This window comes from Asparagus officinalis, chromosome 3 (genome assembly GCF_001876935.1).
Source record: "Asparagus officinalis chromosome 3, Aspof.V1, whole genome shotgun sequence".
NCBI classification, from domain to species: domain Eukaryota; kingdom Viridiplantae; phylum Streptophyta; class Magnoliopsida; order Asparagales; family Asparagaceae; genus Asparagus; species Asparagus officinalis.
The window spans coordinates 61,471,651-61,490,815 of record NC_033796.1 but is presented as its reverse complement, the minus strand read 5'-3'; the positions used below and the strand labels follow the sequence as shown (position 1 = coordinate 61,490,815).

Sequence of the window (19,165 nt, the reverse complement as noted above, 5' to 3'; positions counted from 1 at the left end):
CTCTCAAGGCCCACTTAGTTTGGGGGGGAGGGGGGGTTCTGTTAGAACATGAGATGTACGAGCGGCTCAAATACATGCACATCACTCTAGGGAGGTAGTAGAAGGATCTAGAAGAAGAGAAGGTGGCCAAGAAAAAGGCAGACGAAAGAATCAATGCCTTGGAGGCTGAACTAAATAGCGTTAAAGTTCGTTGGTGGCAAGAGGTGGACGCTAAGGAGAAGGCTCTTAAGGGGGCCCGATCCTATGGCGTTGACCAAGTGGTTTCCATTGCTAGGCTTCAGGGGGAGTTAGCCCCGCTGAAAGAGGAAGTAGGCTGTCTTTAGTAGGGAATTGCTGAGTGAGATAGGCGGTTATCGGCTTTGGTGGCGGAGGTTGAAACTGAGAAGGGCCTTAGAGTGAATGTCGAGCATATGGTCGAGCATTTGAGAGAAGAACCCAAGGGAGAGCGGTCGGCTGGCCAAGCGTTTGTGGCGCTCATTAAGGACTTAGAGGATCGGTTCGCTCATCTTGACTCAGAGCAGTATAGGAGGAAGGTAGTGGAGGACTGGTGTCAGGGGGTCATGGGCAGAACGGAGGTAGCTTTGGCTTGCAAATCCGATGTCGACCATCTTGCCTTACTGGTCCCTGTCTTTTCTCTCCCATCACCCGACCATCTTTATCCTACCCGAGTCTCTCATTGTCTTGATTTCCTAAAAGAGATTGAGTTCAGCGGAGGGGGGTTTGAACTGACGGTGAGTGATGGGGAAGATGAGGTAGGGGAGGAAGTGGAAGAAGATCCATCTGTGTCTTCTTCCGGGTGCTGCCATCGAGACCACTACCCCTATTAAGACCGTTGTTGCCGTGGGAACAGCTGCCGCTACCGAGATTGCTACTGCCACTGAGACTGCTGCCACCACTGAGACTTCTACCCCGGGGCGAGCCGCTACCTCGGGTTAATAAAGTTGAGGGCTTGCCTTCGTCTTTTCCCTTTATTCTTTATAAAGAGCTTGTAATGATGTTCGACTATTGGAATAAAAATAAACTTTGTTTCTATTTTTGAGTCTTGTCTTCACTTCGTTCCTGCTTGGATTTCCTAACTTGAAGCTCGTAGCTTTGCTCTTATTGCTGTGATAGGCTAGCCGTATGGAGGTCGAGATGACTGGATCTTGGTACAAATCATGCCGGCCAAGCATCTGGTTCTTCGACTGATAAGGGCTCGACAAGTTATGCTCTAATTTTTTTGTCGACGGACGATCGAATACTGAGACTTCTCACTTTAGATTTATATATGGCATTATGATAACCTTGAGGTTGGATGTCTAGGTCTTATGCAGATGCCTAGGTCTTCATATACCCATAATGGTCAAAAGATGATTGTGGGAGTCGACCATATGGTTGATGCCTTGGGTTTATTCCTGAAAAGGCACTAAGGGCTTTTCAGATAGGATGACAATCATGAGGCTATGTGCCTAGGTTTTACATAGATGCCTAGGTCTTCAATATCCCCGTATGGTCTAGAGGCGACTGTGGGAGTCGACCATAGAGTTGGTGCCTTAGGTTTATTCCTAAAAAGGTACCAATGGCTTAAAATTGGTGCGTAGGTCTTACATAGGTGACTAGGTCTTCAATATCCCTATATGGTCGAGAGGTGACTATGGGAGTCGATCATAGGATTGGTGCCTTGGGTTTATTCCTAAAAAGGTACCAATGGCTTAAAATTGGTGCCTAGGTCCTACATAGGTGCCTAGGTCTTCAATATCCCCGTATGGTCGAGAGGTGACTGTGGGAGTCGACCATAGGGTTGGTGCATTGGGTTTATTCTTGAAAAGATACCAATGACTTAAAATTGGTACCTAGGTCTTATATATGTGCTTAGGTCTTCAATATCCCTGTATGGTCGAGAGACAACTGTGGGAGTCGACCATATGGTTGGTGCCTTGGGTTTATTCCTGAAAAGGTACTAAGGAGTTTATATCCCTACATGGAGGGGGCAATATGATAGCACGAGACAAGAGTTAGTTTCAATAATAATTTTATTAAAATTAAACAAAATTTATAGGGCTACTAAAAGTATCGCCTCAAGTGCTCGACATTCTAGGGATGTTGTAGGATTCTCCCATCTGGGACCTCTAGACGATAGGTACTGGCTCACAGCTCCTCTAGGATTGTATAAGGGCCTTTCGAGTTAGGCCTAGCTTACCTCTCCGGATGTCCTTATTGAAACAGCTTTATGAAGGACAAGATTGCTAGCCCTGAATCTTCTTGGTCGAATTTTGATGTTTTAGTAACGGGCGATTAGTTGCTGGTTAGTGACTAGAGTTTGAAGCACTTTCTCTCGAGTCTCGTTCAGGAGGTCAAGCCTAATCCGTAGTCCTTCTGAGTTTGATTCCTCATCGAAGTGTCGCAGTCGGATTGTTAGCACACCGACTTCGATAGGAGTAACTACTTCCGCACTATAGGTTAGCTTAAATGGTGTTTCTCCGATCGAGTTCTTGTGAGTTGTACGATACTACCAGAGAATACTAGGCAATTCTTCAACCCAATTCTTGACCGCAGTGTCCACTTTTTTCTTTAATGCTTGTAAGATACACTTGTTGGCAGCTTCTACGAGGCCATTGGACTGTGGATGAGCGACAGAAGAGAATTTGAGATGAATGTTATATTCTTCGCAAAAGTTGTGGAAGCCTCTGCTATCGAATTGGGTACCATTGTCGGTCACAAAGGACCGAGGTACACCAAAATGACAAACTATGGATTTCTATACAAAATTCGTGACGTTACTCTCACCAATCTTTGTTAACGATTCGGCTTCAATCTATTTAGTGAAGTAATCAATCGCCATGATAAGAAATCTCATTTGCCCTGAAGCTTGAGGGAGACATCCCAGCAAATCCAATCCCCATTAGGCGAATGGTATTGGGCTCAGGATGGAAGTCAGCTTAGTTGCTGTCGTTCAGGGTATGGATGAGAAAATCTGGCATTTTTGGCAATGAGAGATGAGTTGTCTTGACTCGACGAGAATAGTCGGCCAATAATATCCCTGGTGGATGAGTTTCTGTGCAAGAGTTCGGGCCCCAGGATGGTTCCCGCAGGTACCTTCGTGCATTTCTCTGAGTACATAGTTGGCCTCTGATGGCCTAAGGCATCGCAGGTAGGGTCTGATACCACTGCTAGAATAGGACATCCGATAGAGTCGCTCATCGATCAGGAGGTAGCTGTGAGAATTCCTTTGTAAGCGCCTGGCTTCTGTCGAATCTTCAGACAGAGTACCTTGTGTTAGATAAAGGATGATGGGATTCAGCCAACAATGTGTTACTGCCACCTCTGTCTCCAGAACAATCTTGGCTGGTTCGGAGATGCTAGGCTGTTCAAGGGTGTTGGTATAGACAGGGCCTGAATTAATTCTTGAATTTGTCGACCCAATCTTAGAAAGGGAATCCGTCGGGCATTAAGAGCGTGAGGAACTTGGTATATTCTGAATTCTAAGAAGCAAGTCAGAAGCTCTTTAGCAGCCTTAAGATACAAGGCCATCCTCGAGTTTTTAGCTGCATATCGCCCATTGACTTGATGGACGACTAATTGTGAGTCAGCAAGAATATAAAGGCGTTTTGCTTTTAGTGCTTGTGCCGTTTGGAGACCAGCAAGGAGGGCTTCATATTTAGCTTCATTGTTGGATGCCAAATAATTAAAGGAAATGGACTGTTCATACGCTAACCCATCAGGGCTTCACAAGACTACCCCAACTTCGTTACCGGTTTCTCTAGAAGATCCGTCAACTTTCAATAACCACCATGAGTTGTACCCAGGTAAATCATACTCCTGGGCGTGATGAGCTAGTGGAACAGATGCCTGGACTGCTATAGGTGCCGGAGGTGTTGGCTGATAAGATGGCAAAAGTGCATCTAATTCATCATTTAGGGAGGTTGATTCAATCAAGAAGTCTGCCAAAGCTTGAGCTTTAATTATCATCTTGGGTTTGAATTGAACATCATGCTTGCTAAGTTCGACTGCCCATGTAACCATCCTTTCTGAAGTTGTAGGGCTACGTAGCGCTTTCTTTAAAGGTAGGCTTGTCTGCACAATAATAGCATGAGCTTGAAAGTATGGGCGAAGTATCCTTGCAATGATGATAAGGGCAAATGCAACCTTCTCTATGAGGGGGTAATTAAACTCGCCCGCCTTGAGGATCCGACTCACATAATAGACATGCTTCTGAATATTCTCCTCCTCCCGAACCAGAACAGAGCTAACAGCTTCAGGGGAGACGGTCATGTATAGATACAATGTCTCTCCACTCATGGGCTGGCTCAGTAGTGGTTTAGTACTCAGATAGGCTTTGAGATCCTAAAACGTGACAATACACTTTGCCGTCCAGGTCGTACTCTCCTTTAGGTTCTTACTTCCCCTTAGAATTTTAAAAAAAGGGAGGCTCCTCTAGGCAGATTTAGAGAGGAGTCGACCTAGAGCCGCAATCTTTCCATTCAACTTTTGAACGCCTTTTAGTGTGCACGGTTCTAGCAGTCATTCAATGGTGACTATCTTCTTAGGGTTGATCTTTATACCCCTCTGGTTATAGCCGGAGAAGACGTCCATGAAGCTGAGCAGCTCATGGCCCACACTCTCGTCGACTAATTGGTCGATTCGAGGCAGAGGGTAGCTATCTTTAAGACAAGCTTTATTGAGGTCGGTGAAATCTACACACATTCACCATTTATCTATAGCTTTCTTCACCAAGACAACATTAGCTAGCCACTCCGGTTATTGGACTTCTCGGATGAAGCCGACACTAAGAAGTCGTCTGACCTCGTTAGCCGCCACCTTTTGGCATTTTGGGCCGAGGTGTTTTTTCTTCTGTCGAACTAGCTTGGCATGTTTGTCAACAGCTAGCTCTTAGCTAATGACTTTAGGGGGAACCCCCGTCATGTCTTTGGGTCCCCAGGCAAAGACATCAGTATTCGTATGTAGGAATTTGACCAAAGTCCCTCGTAAGGGTTCGACTAAGCTTGACCTAATTTTAACCGTCTTCAATCTTTCTCGGTTAATGGGTATCTCCTAAAGCTCCTCCACCGGTGTTTTCCTCTGCTGCTCCATTGTTTTCTCTAGTTAGAGGCAGGCTTTTTCGATGGGTAGGGCGTCCTGCACGCCCTTACCCTTAGCTGAGAGCTGATAGCAGGATCTAGCCTCTTGTTGATTGCTCCTGGCAACACCGGCTCTGTTGGGAGTCGGGAACTTGAGCATTTGGTGATAAGTTGAGGGAATGGCTCCTAACAGGTGGAGGGCGGTTTGACCTGGGCCGACTTAAGATCCATTTATCAGGAATTGGACAGGGACGATAACCTGTCTGGGGTACTCTCCCACCGTTAGTTGGAGAGTGATCATCCCTTCTGGAAGAAGAGAGTGCCCAATGAAGCCGATAAGGGGTCCTCTGTAGGGAAGTAAGCGAGATCTATCAATGCCCATTTTGTTGAAGGCATCGACATACATGATATCTACCTAGCTTCTTATGTCGACCATGATTCGTGTCACCCAGTAGTCGTCGATCCTAGCCGTGATGACAATAGGATCATCATGGGGCATCTCCACACCTCGTAGATCGGCGTTCCTAAAAGATATGGGTTTGTCGGTCTTTATCCTTTTGTCGACTTTGTAGACTCACAACGCCCTCTTGGCATATTTCTTTCGGGCGTTATTAGAAGATCCTCCCATAGTGAGACCACCACTGATGGTATTGATGACCCCTTTGTGGCTAGGTTACAGGGGTCGATTGTCTTGTTGCAGTCGAGGACGAGGTGACCACGAATGGGACCTCATTTCGGCTCGAGGCGGGTCGGATTCCCAACGATCTCGTCGAGTGATAAGATTCTTCAAATACTCCATTTCTATTAAATCCTCAATATCCCTCTTGAGGATGCGACAATCATTAGTGAGATGATCGTGATCCTGATGATATTAACAAAACTACAGGGTATCACGGTTCTTTAGATTCGACTTCATTCTAGGGGCGGGCTCTTTGAGGTGTCCCTCTCTCTGGACTATGGCGAGAGCTTTGATGAGAGAGATGTCGAAGATGGTGAGGTTTGCTTTTGTCTCATGACCCCTCTGCCGGTCCCTCCTATTGGTCCAGTTAGAGCGATGGTCGAATCTTGGGGGGTCTTTGGGCCATTCTTGCCTTGCAGGGAGGCCTCTCCCTGATTTTAGAGTTGGCGCTAAGACCGGTGTGGCTGTCAGGGTTGACGAATGACTGGAGCCCTTAGTGATGTTGAAGTTATGGCAGCAGAGGTCTCTAAGCTCCTGTTTAATGCCTTATATGCTCGGGCGTCCTCCATATCAATGTACCTATGTGCCTTAGCCATCAACTGCTCATAGTTGTCAATGGGCTTCTTGGTAAGTGAGTCGGCCAACTCATTGCTCTGCAAGCCCGCAACGAGTGTGGACATGGCGACTGCACTTCCTGGGTCATTGACCTCCAGTCTCTTCACCTAAAATCTTTTGAAATAGGCTCGGAGGCTCTCCTCAGGCCCCTGCCTCATCTGAATCAACACATGGGGGGGCTTCTACTTGGTATCAGCTAGGAAGTGATGGATGAACTTCTGGCTGAGCTGACGAAAGCTGCTGATGGATTTCCTTCCAAGAGCATTCCACCAATACTTAGCACTCCCTGCAAGAGTGATCGGGAAGCATCGACAGAGGATTGCTTCTGAAACTTGGAGCATGCTCATTATATCATAATAGTTTTGAACATGCTTGGAAGGGTCTCCTTCGCCTATATATATATTCCTATGTGAGGCATTTTAAACTTCTCGAACGGGTAATTCATTATGTCGTCAGAGAGGGGGGTGTTCCCTTGATGGCGTCAGCGATCGGCCGGTACACTCGATCATAACCAGAGGCCCTTACGATGGTAGAGGAGGTTGGAGATGTATGGTGGTGATGATGGGCCCTGTAGGTTCCTCTATTGTGGTCTCTAGGATGGCTAGGACCAGAACTCTCACCAGTGCTTTCTTGTTGAGGGAAAAGTTGTCGACGAGGCTCTTCTTGGCAAAGTATGCTACAGGAGAGCGAGCCCGATCGTCTAATGCTACCTGACTGCTTAACAACTATGTGAGGAGTCCGAGGTGGGACCTCTCGCCATGCTCCAGGGTGGAGAAGAGTCTCCGATCTCCGATCTTCAGTCTGCAGGCAGTGAGTCGATGAAACTTGTTGTGGCTGTGGAAGCCGACCAAGCCGATCAAGGACTTTGTTAGTAAAGATGACGAGTTGCTCCTGAAAGGATTGAGCAAGCTTGCGAGTAGTGTTCTCGAGTTGACCTTGAGTAACATAACTGTGGTGTTCTACAGGGCGAGACTGGTCAGACCCTTGCTCGGAACATGACATGTTTTCTTAAAAAAGAAAAGTAGCCTACGGTGGGCGCCAAACTGTTGATGACTAAGATCAAACACTCAATCGTATCCAGAAGAGGATAGGTTCGATTCAGTATTGAAGAGGGGTCGCTTCCTTCCCTGACTTTATGTTTGGTTTCTTGAATTGGGGTGCTGATCAATCTGCACATGTAGAAACTCGTAAGAGGGCGGGGATTAGTTCCCCCATTGTACCGCCGACGATCAAGTTAGCTGATGAACTTGAGTGGGGAAAGTAAGAACCGTGTGTTCTTGTATGCAGTAATATGTTCCAAAGTCAGATTTATGTTTTTTCCAGTCCCCTTTCCGAGTTCGAACGATACCTGTATTTATATCCGAAGCACGAAGGGTAAATTGGTCACTTCGGCCGAGCATAGTGAGGCGATGGCGAAGTGCGGGTTGGAAGCTGAGTCAGCTTTTGCTTTACAGGTGCCGGCTGGCGACTAGAGGGTATATCACTTCGACATTAAATGAGAAGTGATCAATGGCGGGATAGTGGCCCACGTGGTTCGATGAAAGGCGATGGCGAAGTGCGGGTTGGAAGCTGAGTCAGCTTTTGCTTTACAGGTGCCGGCTGGCGACTAGAGGGTATATCACTTCGACATTAAATGAGAAGTGATCAATGGCGGGACAGTGACCCACGTGGTTCGATGAATCATGAAGACTATCGGGGCTAGAGAAATAATGAGCCTGTCATGGCGATGCAGACAGGTAGCCAGTGAGGATAGCTTCGTCGAGAAGTAACGCCGTTTCGAGACGGTTTCAAGAGGTATTCTGAACGAGTAGTCGAGTTGACTCTTGGCGAGCCGTCCAGGACGAGAGGATCAACTAACATCGCCTTTCGTGTCGGCATGGAAGAATGTCGACTTGACGAATTGACCGAGTCAGACTCTGGGGATTTGGGCCATCCAGTTGAGCGGGCAAGACGTATAAGGATACATCTGTTTGTTTGCTAATACGCCGTATGTCCATGGGCAAGAATACTATAACAATAACCTAACGTTTATAAGCTTTTTAAATTTGATACCTTAAAATTTTATGACACTTTGTTAAAAAAACTTTACACCTTTTAACTGCGACATCTCAAACATTTATTTTTGACACTTTGTTACCCCAAATTTTAAGGTATCAAAGTTAAAAATGTGTTAACTTTGAAGTGTCAAATTTAAAAAGTGTGGAACTTCGGGGTATGGAAGTTAAAATTGCGTAAGCTTTGAGACGTCTAAGTGTAAAAAAATTTGGGTTATCAAAGTTGAAAAATGTGCAAATTTTAGGTATCAAGTGTCAAAAAACTCTGGGTATCAAAGTTTAAAAGGTGTAAATTGTAAAGTATTAAATTGCAAATAACCCTTAAAAAAAACGCCTAGCTAGGTTATTTTCGTCATTGAGAGACCAAGTTGTAGTAACCCTAGGTTTTGATGGACTAAATGAGTACTTTCGTAGATTTGACGGATAATACGGAATCGTTGAAGATTAGAGGGACTAAGATAAAAATAACCTTCTTTTTTTTGATATTTTAACTTTAATTTTACTAATTAAATCTCAATTTCCTCTTCCTCGTCTTTCTTATATGAATAATTTTTAGCGGGAGCTCGATCTAAGGATTCTCCAGTTGGCCATGGTTGAAGAAAGCAATAGCAGTTGCAGTTCCATGGCGTCGTCAGCTATCGACCCAGCTCCCAAGTCCGCTTCCTCCTACTTAGATCCTCACTACTGGTATCTTTGCTTTCTTTCAAAAGACAACAAAAACCCTAAACTTATTTTCCTTAAAAAAACCCAAACTTTTCCCCTCCTACTTTAATTTTTTTTTTTTTACTAAAAATGGAATGACAGGGACGAGCGATTCGCAGTGGAAGATCATTACGAATGGTTGAAAGATTACTCCCATTTCCAACACCTCATCCGCCGCCACATCAACCCCTCTCATTCTGTAAGGTTTTCTCCTCTCATCTCATTTACTAATTAAGGGTAAATTACAGAAAACCCCCTTGAGGGTTGCGTGATTGACAAAACACCCCTCTTAAGGTTTCAAAACTGAGAACTTCGCCCCCTCAGTTCCAATCTCTACAAACTTAACTTGAACGGGAAAACTAACATGACAATTGTATGAGCTCTTGGATAACCATATGCATTATTGTTGAATTAGAAGTCAATTTTTACATCCAAATGATGATGGTTTAATTGTCACTTATAAAAGATCAGAGATTTTTTTATCAGTCGGGTAGAGGGCTTTTTTTTTTGGGTAATGTAGCTACTAATTGAAGGTGAAACCTATTGTTTCTCAATAATCATCATTGATCTAATAATAGGTTCTGGAATTGGGTTGTGGGAATTCAAGGCTGTGTGAAGATCTGCTGAGCGATGGAATCACCCAGCTCACTTGCATCGACCTCTCTTCTGTCGCTGTTCACAGGATGCAAAATCGATTATCCGATAAAGGCATCAAAGGTCTCACCTGTTTTCTCTTTCTAGTTTTCCCTCCTTTTTTGAGTTAATTTACGTCGTAGTTTGATTTTTTGGGTGTAAAGTTCACTAAATATCATGAACCTTTTTTTCTTCTGTCGCTGTTCACAGGATGCAAAATCGATTATCCGATAAAGGCATCAAAGGTCTCACCTGTTTTCTCTTTCTAGTTTTCCCTCCTTTTTTGAGTTAATTTACGTCGTAGTTTGATTTTTTGGGTGTAAAGTTCACTAAATATCATGAACCTTTTTTTCGTGGTTCGATGAATCATGAAGACTATCGGGGCTAGAGAAATAATGAGCCTGTCATGGCGATGCAGACAGGTAGCCAGTGAGGATAGCTTCGTCGAGAAGTAACGCCGTTTCGAGACGGTTTCAAGAGGTATTCTGAACGAGTAGTCGAGTTGACTCTTGGCGAGCCGTCCAGGACGAGAGGATCAACTAACATCGCCTTTCGTGTCGGCATGGAAGAATGTCGACTTGACGAATTGACCGAGTCAGACTCTGGGGATTTGGGCCATCCAGTTGAGCGGGCAAGACGTATAAGGATACATCTGTTTGTTTGCTAATACGCCGTATGTCCATGGGCAAGAATACTATAACAATAACCTAACGTTTATAAGCTTTTTAAATTTGATACCTTAAAATTTTATGACACTTTGTTAAAAAAACTTTACACCTTTTAACTGCGACATCTCAAACATTTATTTTTGACACTTTGTTACCCCAAATTTTAAGGTATCAAAGTTAAAAATGTGTTAACTTTGAAGTGTCAAATTTAAAAAGTGTGGAACTTCGGGGTATGGAAGTTAAAATTGCGTAAGCTTTGAGACGTCTAAGTGTAAAAAAATTTGGGTTATCAAAGTTGAAAAATGTGCAAATTTTAGGTATCAAGTGTCAAAAAACTCTGGGTATCAAAGTTTAAAAGGTGTAAATTGTAAAGTATTAAATTGCAAATAACCCTTAAAAAAAACGCCTAGCTAGGTTATTTTCGTCATTGAGAGACCAAGTTGTAGTAACCCTAGGTTTTGATGGACTAAATGAGTACTTTCGTAGATTTGACGGATAATACGGAATCGTTGAAGATTAGAGGGACTAAGATAAAAATAACCTTCTTTTTTTTGATATTTTAACTTTAATTTTACTAATTAAATCTCAATTTCCTCTTCCTCGTCTTTCTTATATGAATAATTTTTAGCGGGAGCTCGATCTAAGGATTCTCCAGTTGGCCATGGTTGAAGAAAGCAATAGCAGTTGCAGTTCCATGGCGTCGTCAGCTATCGACCCAGCTCCCAAGTCCGCTTCCTCCTACTTAGATCCTCACTACTGGTATCTTTGCTTTCTTTCAAAAGACAACAAAAACCCTAAACTTATTTTCCTTAAAAAAACCCAAACTTTTCCCCTCCTACTTTAATTTTTTTTTTTTTACTAAAAATGGAATGACAGGGACGAGCGATTCGCAGTGGAAGATCATTACGAATGGTTGAAAGATTACTCCCATTTCCAACACCTCATCCGCCGCCACATCAACCCCTCTCATTCTGTAAGGTTTTCTCCTCTCATCTCATTTACTAATTAAGGGTAAATTACAGAAAACCCCCTTGAGGGTTGCGTGATTGACAAAACACCCCTCTTAAGGTTTCAAAACTGAGAACTTCGCCCCCTCAGTTCCAATCTCTACAAACTTAACTTGAACGGGAAAACTAACATGACAATTGTATGAGCTCTTGGATAACCATATGCATTATTGTTGAATTAGAAGTCAATTTTTACATCCAAATGATGATGGTTTAATTGTCACTTATAAAAGATCAGAGATTTTTTTATCAGTCGGGTAGAGGGCTTTTTTTTTTGGGTAATGTAGCTACTAATTGAAGGTGAAACCTATTGTTTCTCAATAATCATCATTGATCTAATAATAGGTTCTGGAATTGGGTTGTGGGAATTCAAGGCTGTGTGAAGATCTGCTGAGCGATGGAATCACCCAGCTCACTTGCATCGACCTCTCTTCTGTCGCTGTTCACAGGATGCAAAATCGATTATCCGATAAAGGCATCAAAGGTCTCACCTGTTTTCTCTTTCTAGTTTTCCCTCCTTTTTTGAGTTAATTTACATCGTAGTTTGATTTTTTTGGGTGTAAAGTTCACTAATTCATGGAACTTTTTGTTTGTATTATTTGGGTTTTTTTTGGGGGGTGCAGGGGGGTCGGGATGGGTTGGCTGTTGCATAACTAACAATAATTTTTCCTTGTTTTATGGGGGGGGGGGGGTGTGGGGGTGTGTTTGCATAATAACTAGCAATAATCTTTTCATTGTTAGAAAAAAATAATCATGAATTTGAAGACTGCAAAAAATTACCATGGACTATTGAAAATTTGTGCTAATCATGTTAATGGTTTGAATAAAAGGTCTAAACTATGCTTGACAACAGGAGAGGGAAAACATGTAACATGCGAAGCACATGATAACTTACTAACCAATGTGTAGTTTAGTGAAAATGTTATGGTAGTTTTCTCTAATAAAAAAGGGTTATTTCAATATTTGTCCCTCAAATCTTTAATATTTTAATATTGGTCTCCCAAAATATTGATATTTGAATTTAGTCCCTTTGTTATGTAATCCATCGGAATCACTCAACCATGGTTGGATTATTATTAACCATAGATGGGTAATTACCAATATCATCCCCTCTTTCTCCTTTCTTCTTCAACATCCCAACCTCCTTTGCCATCCTGTCCTGCTCGTCCGGCTACCTCCTCATCTGAGACCTCACCTCCTGAACATGACTGATATTGATATATTACAGATACATCTGTCTCTCGCATTCTTAAAGTTAAAAGAGCATGAACAACTAAAGGCTAAAGCTCAAGTGCTCATCTCACTTCTCCCTGTGGAACTAGTCCAAGCTCAATCTCAAACTTCTCTTCCTCTATATCACCTTGATCCTCCTCTCCTCCCTTCAAGCCACCACAGAGCCCAACCCCAACATCTGCATCATTGCCAATGGCATAATTGGCACCTCTCTTGCTCAATCATCAAACACTTGACCTGCACCCAAAAAAACCATTTTAAAGTGCTGGAGCACCATTATTTCCCTTTAAGCCACTGAAACCTTGAGATGTTCAACGAGATTGAGTGAAGAGACGCAATCCATTGCAATTTGGTAACTTGGATGCTTGTTTTCTGAATTCCCTTAGTGGCATGTATGGGAAATGTTGGTGCAGTGAGGAGATGATCTTAGCTTTTGATGATTGGGGAGAGGAGAGGGGAAGAGGGAGATGATGGTTGAAATGAGTTTGGGTTTGCAATGAAACATGTTTGGGGTTATAAAACTGTATGAGCTAAGTGGGTAATGAGTTTGGTTTCATAATCAGGGGGTATAATGGTCAATCCACTCCAAAAGTTAAAGAAAAGGAATATTCCATCCCAAATCCAACAACCCCAAACTAGGGGAACTAATTTCAACATAGTTATGAGATTTGGGTACTAATTTAAAATTTCAAGGATTTGGGGAACTAATATCATAATATTAAAGATTTGAGGGGACTAATATCGTAAGAGCTTTGCTACAGGGACCCAAAATATAGGACCAATAGAGGGGACAAGTGAGGTGTTCCCCTCCTATTGGATAATGAGTTGGCCATCATTAATGATGACCAACTCATTATCCAATAGGAGGGGGACAACTCACTTGTCCCCTCTATTGGTCCCATATTTTGGGTCCTTGAGGAATTTTTCATATCATAATAACCCTTAAAATAGTTTTTTGGTAGTTTTATGCAAAACCCAGCGAAGTTCTATTTAATTTTGTGAACTTTACCCTTATTTTTATCCCATCTTTTTTGACTTGTAATGCATTTTATGTGTAGATATCAAAGTGCTTCAGGCGGATATGCTAGACCTACCCTTTACAAATGAATGCTTCGATGTTGTCATTGAGAAAGGAACCATGGTAAGACATAAAAACAGCATATAAGTTGGGGGTATTATCTTTTTTCCCCTCTCATTTTCTTACTTGTTATCTTGTTTCCTCACAGGGAATTCACACGGTTATCTTTTTCACTTCTTCAAACAATGTGGATGGTTAGATAACGTGCTCTAAATGAGATTACAACATGTTTACTACATCAGAAACACATTAGCACATTATACAATTGGTCAAAGAATTCAACTGATTTCCCTTTGCTATAGATTCTTATTTACAGTGAGGTTAACTCATATAGCATAACATTCCTTTTCCATACCGGTTATTCTGGGTTTGAATTTCTCCATCTATAATAAGCAAACAAATTTTCAGATCAAACATTGGATCACATTGTCATATACTTGTTATGCAATATTTGACTTCAAGGTGCATGGAGACTACTGAAAGTGGCGGAGGTTCGTCATGATTGATTTGTCCACTAGGACAAATTAGCGATGTTCTCTCTTTGCAAGGGCTTGTTTCTCCTTTCAAGCTTGTCTTTCCTCAAAAACGTAATCCCTTACTTGAGATATGAGACATGTTCTTCTCTTCTATTTACTACCATGCTTTGCTTAGTGTGTTTCTTTGAGTGAATTGTGTCAGCATGGTTTAGTTCTTTGATATATTAAAGCTTAACTTTGCCTGAATGATACTCCAAATCTTTTAAACTGCAGTTAATCTCATTAATTCAACAGAGGGGGATAAAATTACACAAGTACTTTATATTTTTTGCAATTTTGGTTTCTTCCCAATTTTTCTGAATTCTCAAAGTACGATTACTAAATTAGGTTAAAATTGGGGATAAACATTTAGGCTTTCGCAGAAGTATGATCAATTTATTAATTGTCCACTTTCTTAGTTATGTTTAATACTTGGTGATTTGGTTATGTATTTGAAGAGAACATTATATTCAGTGGAAATTTGAGAAAAACAACTCACAATCATGATAACAGCATGTACAAAGTGAAGGAGAAAAGGTTGGGGCAAATGATGAAATGAGTAGGGTTTTATTGTAACCGGGTCTTTGTTTAAATAGATGGAAAGGAAGGAAGGGATTCTCCCCTTTCAATTTAGGGGTATAAAAGTCCAAAAAAAAAAATCATGTCATAATCAAATTATGCCTTTTAAACAGAAACTTTGATGGCCATGTAACAAAAGGTACAAAAGTGTAAAGGTGAAACTCTAGGGTTATCATTTGGGCAAAATTAAACGTCGTGGTATCAAAGTTAAAAATGGATGAAACTTCCTAGTGTTAAAGTGCAATAACGCTTGTTCTTTCCTTCTTTATGCAGCTTATTTCCAGAGTATAAGTTCCACACATTTAGTTTCTCGCATTTTTTTGACAAGAAATGTTAGATTTTTCATTACCGAAGCAAACAGTGGTTGCACACTCCATATTTGCAAATAAATGATAGGCAGTATCCTATCATTTGAACAAACCAAAATGCACACTATGTTATACAACTCTTCTCTACAGACTCATCAACACAAATGGCCTATGGCTCTATACTTAGCCTCTGAAATTAATACAAAAAAACTGCTAAATACAGACCCTATGATATCTGACCCCAAGAAAAATCTCTTTGTTTTTGACTAAACTCCGGCTGAATTCTGTGCCTTGCACACCATGCTCTGTTGGAGGGATTTCACGCATCCTCACAATCCTACTCAGTTTAATTTTTAAAGAGAATAGGACTTGCTTCCAGTTTTTCCCAACATCAGGTTGTATGTTAATGAACACAACCTCATTTCTCATCTGCCACACATAATAAGCGCAAGCAGCAAGTGCTGCTCTCCTGATTTTTCCAGCTCCTTTACCATCTCATCTTCTTAATACTCAAGGCACAAGGATGTTCAAGGCGCAATGAAAGTTTCTCACATTTTACTAACTCCTTTCAACTCACAGTTATTAACGCTAGTATGCAAAGGAGGAACTATTGGACTCTTGTTTATTGGCTGTTTTCTTGTGATATCTTATCTCATGATTTGTCAATTCCAGCTTTTCAACTTACATTGTTAGTAGGGACTGCCATTTTTCTTTGCTCGTGTATATTTCTTTCAGTCTGCAGGAATAGAGCTATGTATTTGCATAATAAAAATTTCCTTGTGTCCAATGTCCTGGCATGTTAGATTTATACCTAACTGGCCTTAGTTAATATCTTGACTGCAATTCAGCACGTAATGGTAGAGGGCTGATGTAAACCAACAATCAATCATTAAAATTCGGTAAGTTTTTGTTAACTCTTCTCTGTCGTGATTTTGTGGAGATGAGGCTGATTCCACATTTGAATCCTGGTGGCCTGTTAAGATGGCAAATATTTATGTGGATTGGAAGATTGATTCAAGAAAATATATGATGAATGTTGGCATCCTATTTTCTTATAACAGTTCTTGCAATTAGATGCCATGCTGATTCTTCTGTACTTGTAGACAACTTATGTAAACAACATGTTCTTTTTTATGAAGGATGTCTTGTTCGTGGATAGTGGTGACCCATGGAAACCTCATCCTGAGACAGTACGCAAGGTGATGAAAATGTTGGAGGGTGTTCACAGAATTTTGAAACCAGACGGCAAATTCATTTCCATATCCTTCGGACAGGTATAAAACTGAAGAACTTTACACACAAAAACAAATACATATGCAAGACACGCCGTGTGCGCATGCCACCCACACCTACGTCCACACCCACACACACACACAAAGTACCCTCGCTCACACCGCATACACAAAATTGAGCTAGGCTATTATTAATAGTATCCATGACGTGAACACGATCGAATCAAATCTTGAATAATTAATTTTCAAATTGGAAATCCATACTTTAGGATGTGATGTACTATTCATCAACAACCTAAGAAAGTAAATTATGAAGGATTGTAGCATGTTCTACCCATGTATCACATGATTTGAAAATCAACGTTTCAGAATTTTTGGATTAAATTTTTATCCCATGATATGTAATTAAAAACGCAACGAAGTTATTGGAATTTTTGTTTCTAGTTAGTCCTTGAAAATTACATCACATGCAATGGTACGGAATTCCAAATTGGAAATTCAAATTATAATTTTAAATGATAGTATCTGCATCTTCAATACTATTAATACCAGCCTAGCTCGACTCTCTCTTCTTTCTCTCATATCTCTCTCACTAAATATGCATGATATGATATACAATGTAATATATATGTATATATGTATGTGTGTGGGTGTATACATACATATATAATGTATTTATAATCTTCATTATAAACCAATTTGTAAGCCTAATTTTTGCTCACAGCCACACTTCAGGCGTCTGCTGTTCGAAGCACCATCTTTTACCTGGTCCATTGAATGGAATACATTTGGAGATGGATTCCATTATTTCTTCTACGCCTTGCAGAAGGTCAGATTCAGAAAAATTAATCCTATATCTTTGATTGCTACTTCTCCTCTTGTTTAAATGTTATATGGGTCTCTCAAGAAGGTCATCACTTATCTTTTGCCGACTCCTTTGGCAGCATTTCCTTAAAAAAATTTCATAATATTAAGATTTATTTCTGGATTAATTTTGTCATCAGGGCAGAAGGTCACTAAAGAGCAACGAATGCTGCAATCATGTTTCTATTAGGCCATCCTTTAATATGCTACATGATGAACTCGAAGATGAAGATTACTTATTCAGGACATGCGTGGATGAATATTGAATTTCACCCAGTTGAAGGATTTCGAAATCACAAATCAAATGAGCGAGTATGCTGAAGAGCTAGGATTATTCGTCTTTGGTCATGCTGGAAAAGTTGAAAGTTGGGGTTGAGAAGGGAAGTGAGGAAAAAAAGAAACAAAAGTTAGGGTGGTCGCGTGTAGTATTTTCATGTCAGCAAAGTAGGCTGCTACATGGAAAATGAATGCTCCTGTCTCAGAATAATCTGCACGCGAGTCTTCTAAATTTTAGTCGGGGGATATTTGTACCGAAACTTTATTTACTTGCTGTTTCACTTTCATCGAAATGGTCCCACATTATTATTGTTGTTGTACGATACAGCAGTAAATTAGGACAGAGGTTCATATATCTGTTTGGCTGTAGTTTTGACTGCATCAAAGATTTTGTCATGATTTGGATAGAATGATCGTCATGGGACTCTGACTTGCCGGAGTATGCTGCTCACGTTAGCTTACTGAATGTTGTTGTCTTCTGCGGGTGTGTTATTAGTCCCAAATTTGTTGCCGTTCTTATCTGCCTAGCTTCTTGTTTCCTCTTTACGTGTTGCGTTTCAGCTTAGCACGTATCTGACCCTTGAGTCTACAGCGTTGAAGTGCATCGCCGACGTTCCTACGTGTAGTTATTCTTTCGAAGTTGGTTGCTGTTCGTCTGAGTCGTTCAGGGCTTTGGCTTTCTTGGGATTCTTATCATGCAGCTCCGATTTAAGAGAGGAAACAGAACAAAGGCAAACGTGTTCACATTTGTCCTTTTGCTTCGATGTTCTCATCGCAACTTCGTTACTACTTGTCTAAAACAAACGCGAAGGAGTAGATAGAAAGCCCAAAGGTCGAAGCCACAACCATCACGTTTCCTGACATTAAACATGACATCAGTGATCAGTTCTGTGTACACATAAACAATTTTTATTCCCCTCTTCATAATTGTACTTCTCCGAGTACCTGCCAAATTTTCGGTTTATTCAAAGATGTGGAGGAAAATATGGGTTAATTTAGCACTTAAGTAATACCCCCACTTTATACTTAACATACGTTCACTTGTTTTTGGCACATCAGTACCTCTTATTATGCAAACATGGCAACATGCCTCTGGATGTTCCCATTTTACACCACATACTAATATATCGTATTAGAGCTTGCTTTTGTCCAACTTTCGTTGAATTTACTACTACCTACTTCAATTATATTTTAAAATAAAATTAGTGTAGGTTTAAAACAAAAATCGAGTAGTTTTCTTAGTAAATTCAACAGCATTAGCATTGACATGTGAATATCATATGAGAAAATCTGAGAGAATATTCTCACGTTTTCCTAATCATACTTCCCTTTAAAGGAGAGAGTTAGTGGAAAATTTTTTCAGTGACTATATTACCCCTACTCTTTTTTAATATTACATTCTAATACTAATTAAACTAAATTAATTAACAATGTCACTTTAAATTTGTATAATTTGGTCTTTAAAACTTCCAACGTTTTTGTAAAATTCTACATCATATTAATTATTAGTAATGTATAATAATATATTAATGGATAATTGCATGTTAATAAAGTATTTATGGAAAGAGTAGAAAACATAAAATTATCCTAAAATTATACCATGACGCTCATATAGGAGACCTACAAAGAGCATTCTTATGTTTAGGTAACATGACAGAAGATACA

The 19,165-nt window shown here is 40.9% G+C and overlaps 1 protein-coding gene across 3 annotated transcripts; it reads left to right on the top strand.

Moving 5' to 3' along the window:
* LOC109834232 (methyltransferase-like protein 13) lies at positions 8,821-17,924 on the top strand. Of its 3 annotated transcripts, none has more exons than XM_020402212.1 (7): positions 8,821-9,092; positions 9,210-9,306; positions 9,686-9,824; positions 13,707-13,789; positions 16,268-16,402; positions 17,085-17,189; positions 17,365-17,924. In XM_020402212.1, exons 1-7 carry the CDS (start codon positions 8,995-8,997, stop codon positions 17,488-17,490), a joined length of 783 nt encoding a protein of 260 aa, XP_020257801.1. In that variant the 5' UTR covers positions 8,821-8,994; the 3' UTR covers positions 17,491-17,924. The 3 variants fall into 3 exon arrangements, with proteins under 3 accessions (XP_020257801.1, XP_020257802.1, XP_020257800.1); XM_020402213.1 differs by lacking the exons at positions 8,821-9,092; positions 9,210-9,306; positions 9,686-9,824 and adding exons at positions 10,894-11,167; positions 11,285-11,381; positions 11,761-11,899 and having other exon boundaries at positions 17,370-17,924; XM_020402211.1 differs by lacking the exons at positions 8,821-9,092; positions 9,210-9,306; positions 9,686-9,824 and adding exons at positions 10,898-11,167; positions 11,285-11,381; positions 11,761-11,899.

What these genes read in the sequence shown, in the direction of transcription:
- LOC109834232 (XM_020402212.1), top strand. Translation starts at nt 8,995, where the DNA reads ATGGTTGAAGAAAGCAATAGCAGTTGCAGTTCCATGGCGTCGTCAGCT. An exon ending in ATCCGATAAAGGCATCAAAG is followed by an intron (nt 9,825 to 13,706) that starts GTCTCACCTGTT and finishes TTTTATGTGTAG; the next exon opens with ATATCAAAGTGCTTCAGGCG. An exon ending in TCATTGAGAAAGGAACCATG is followed by an intron (nt 13,790 to 16,267) that starts GTAAGACATAAA and finishes TTTTTTATGAAG; the next exon opens with GATGTCTTGTTCGTGGATAG.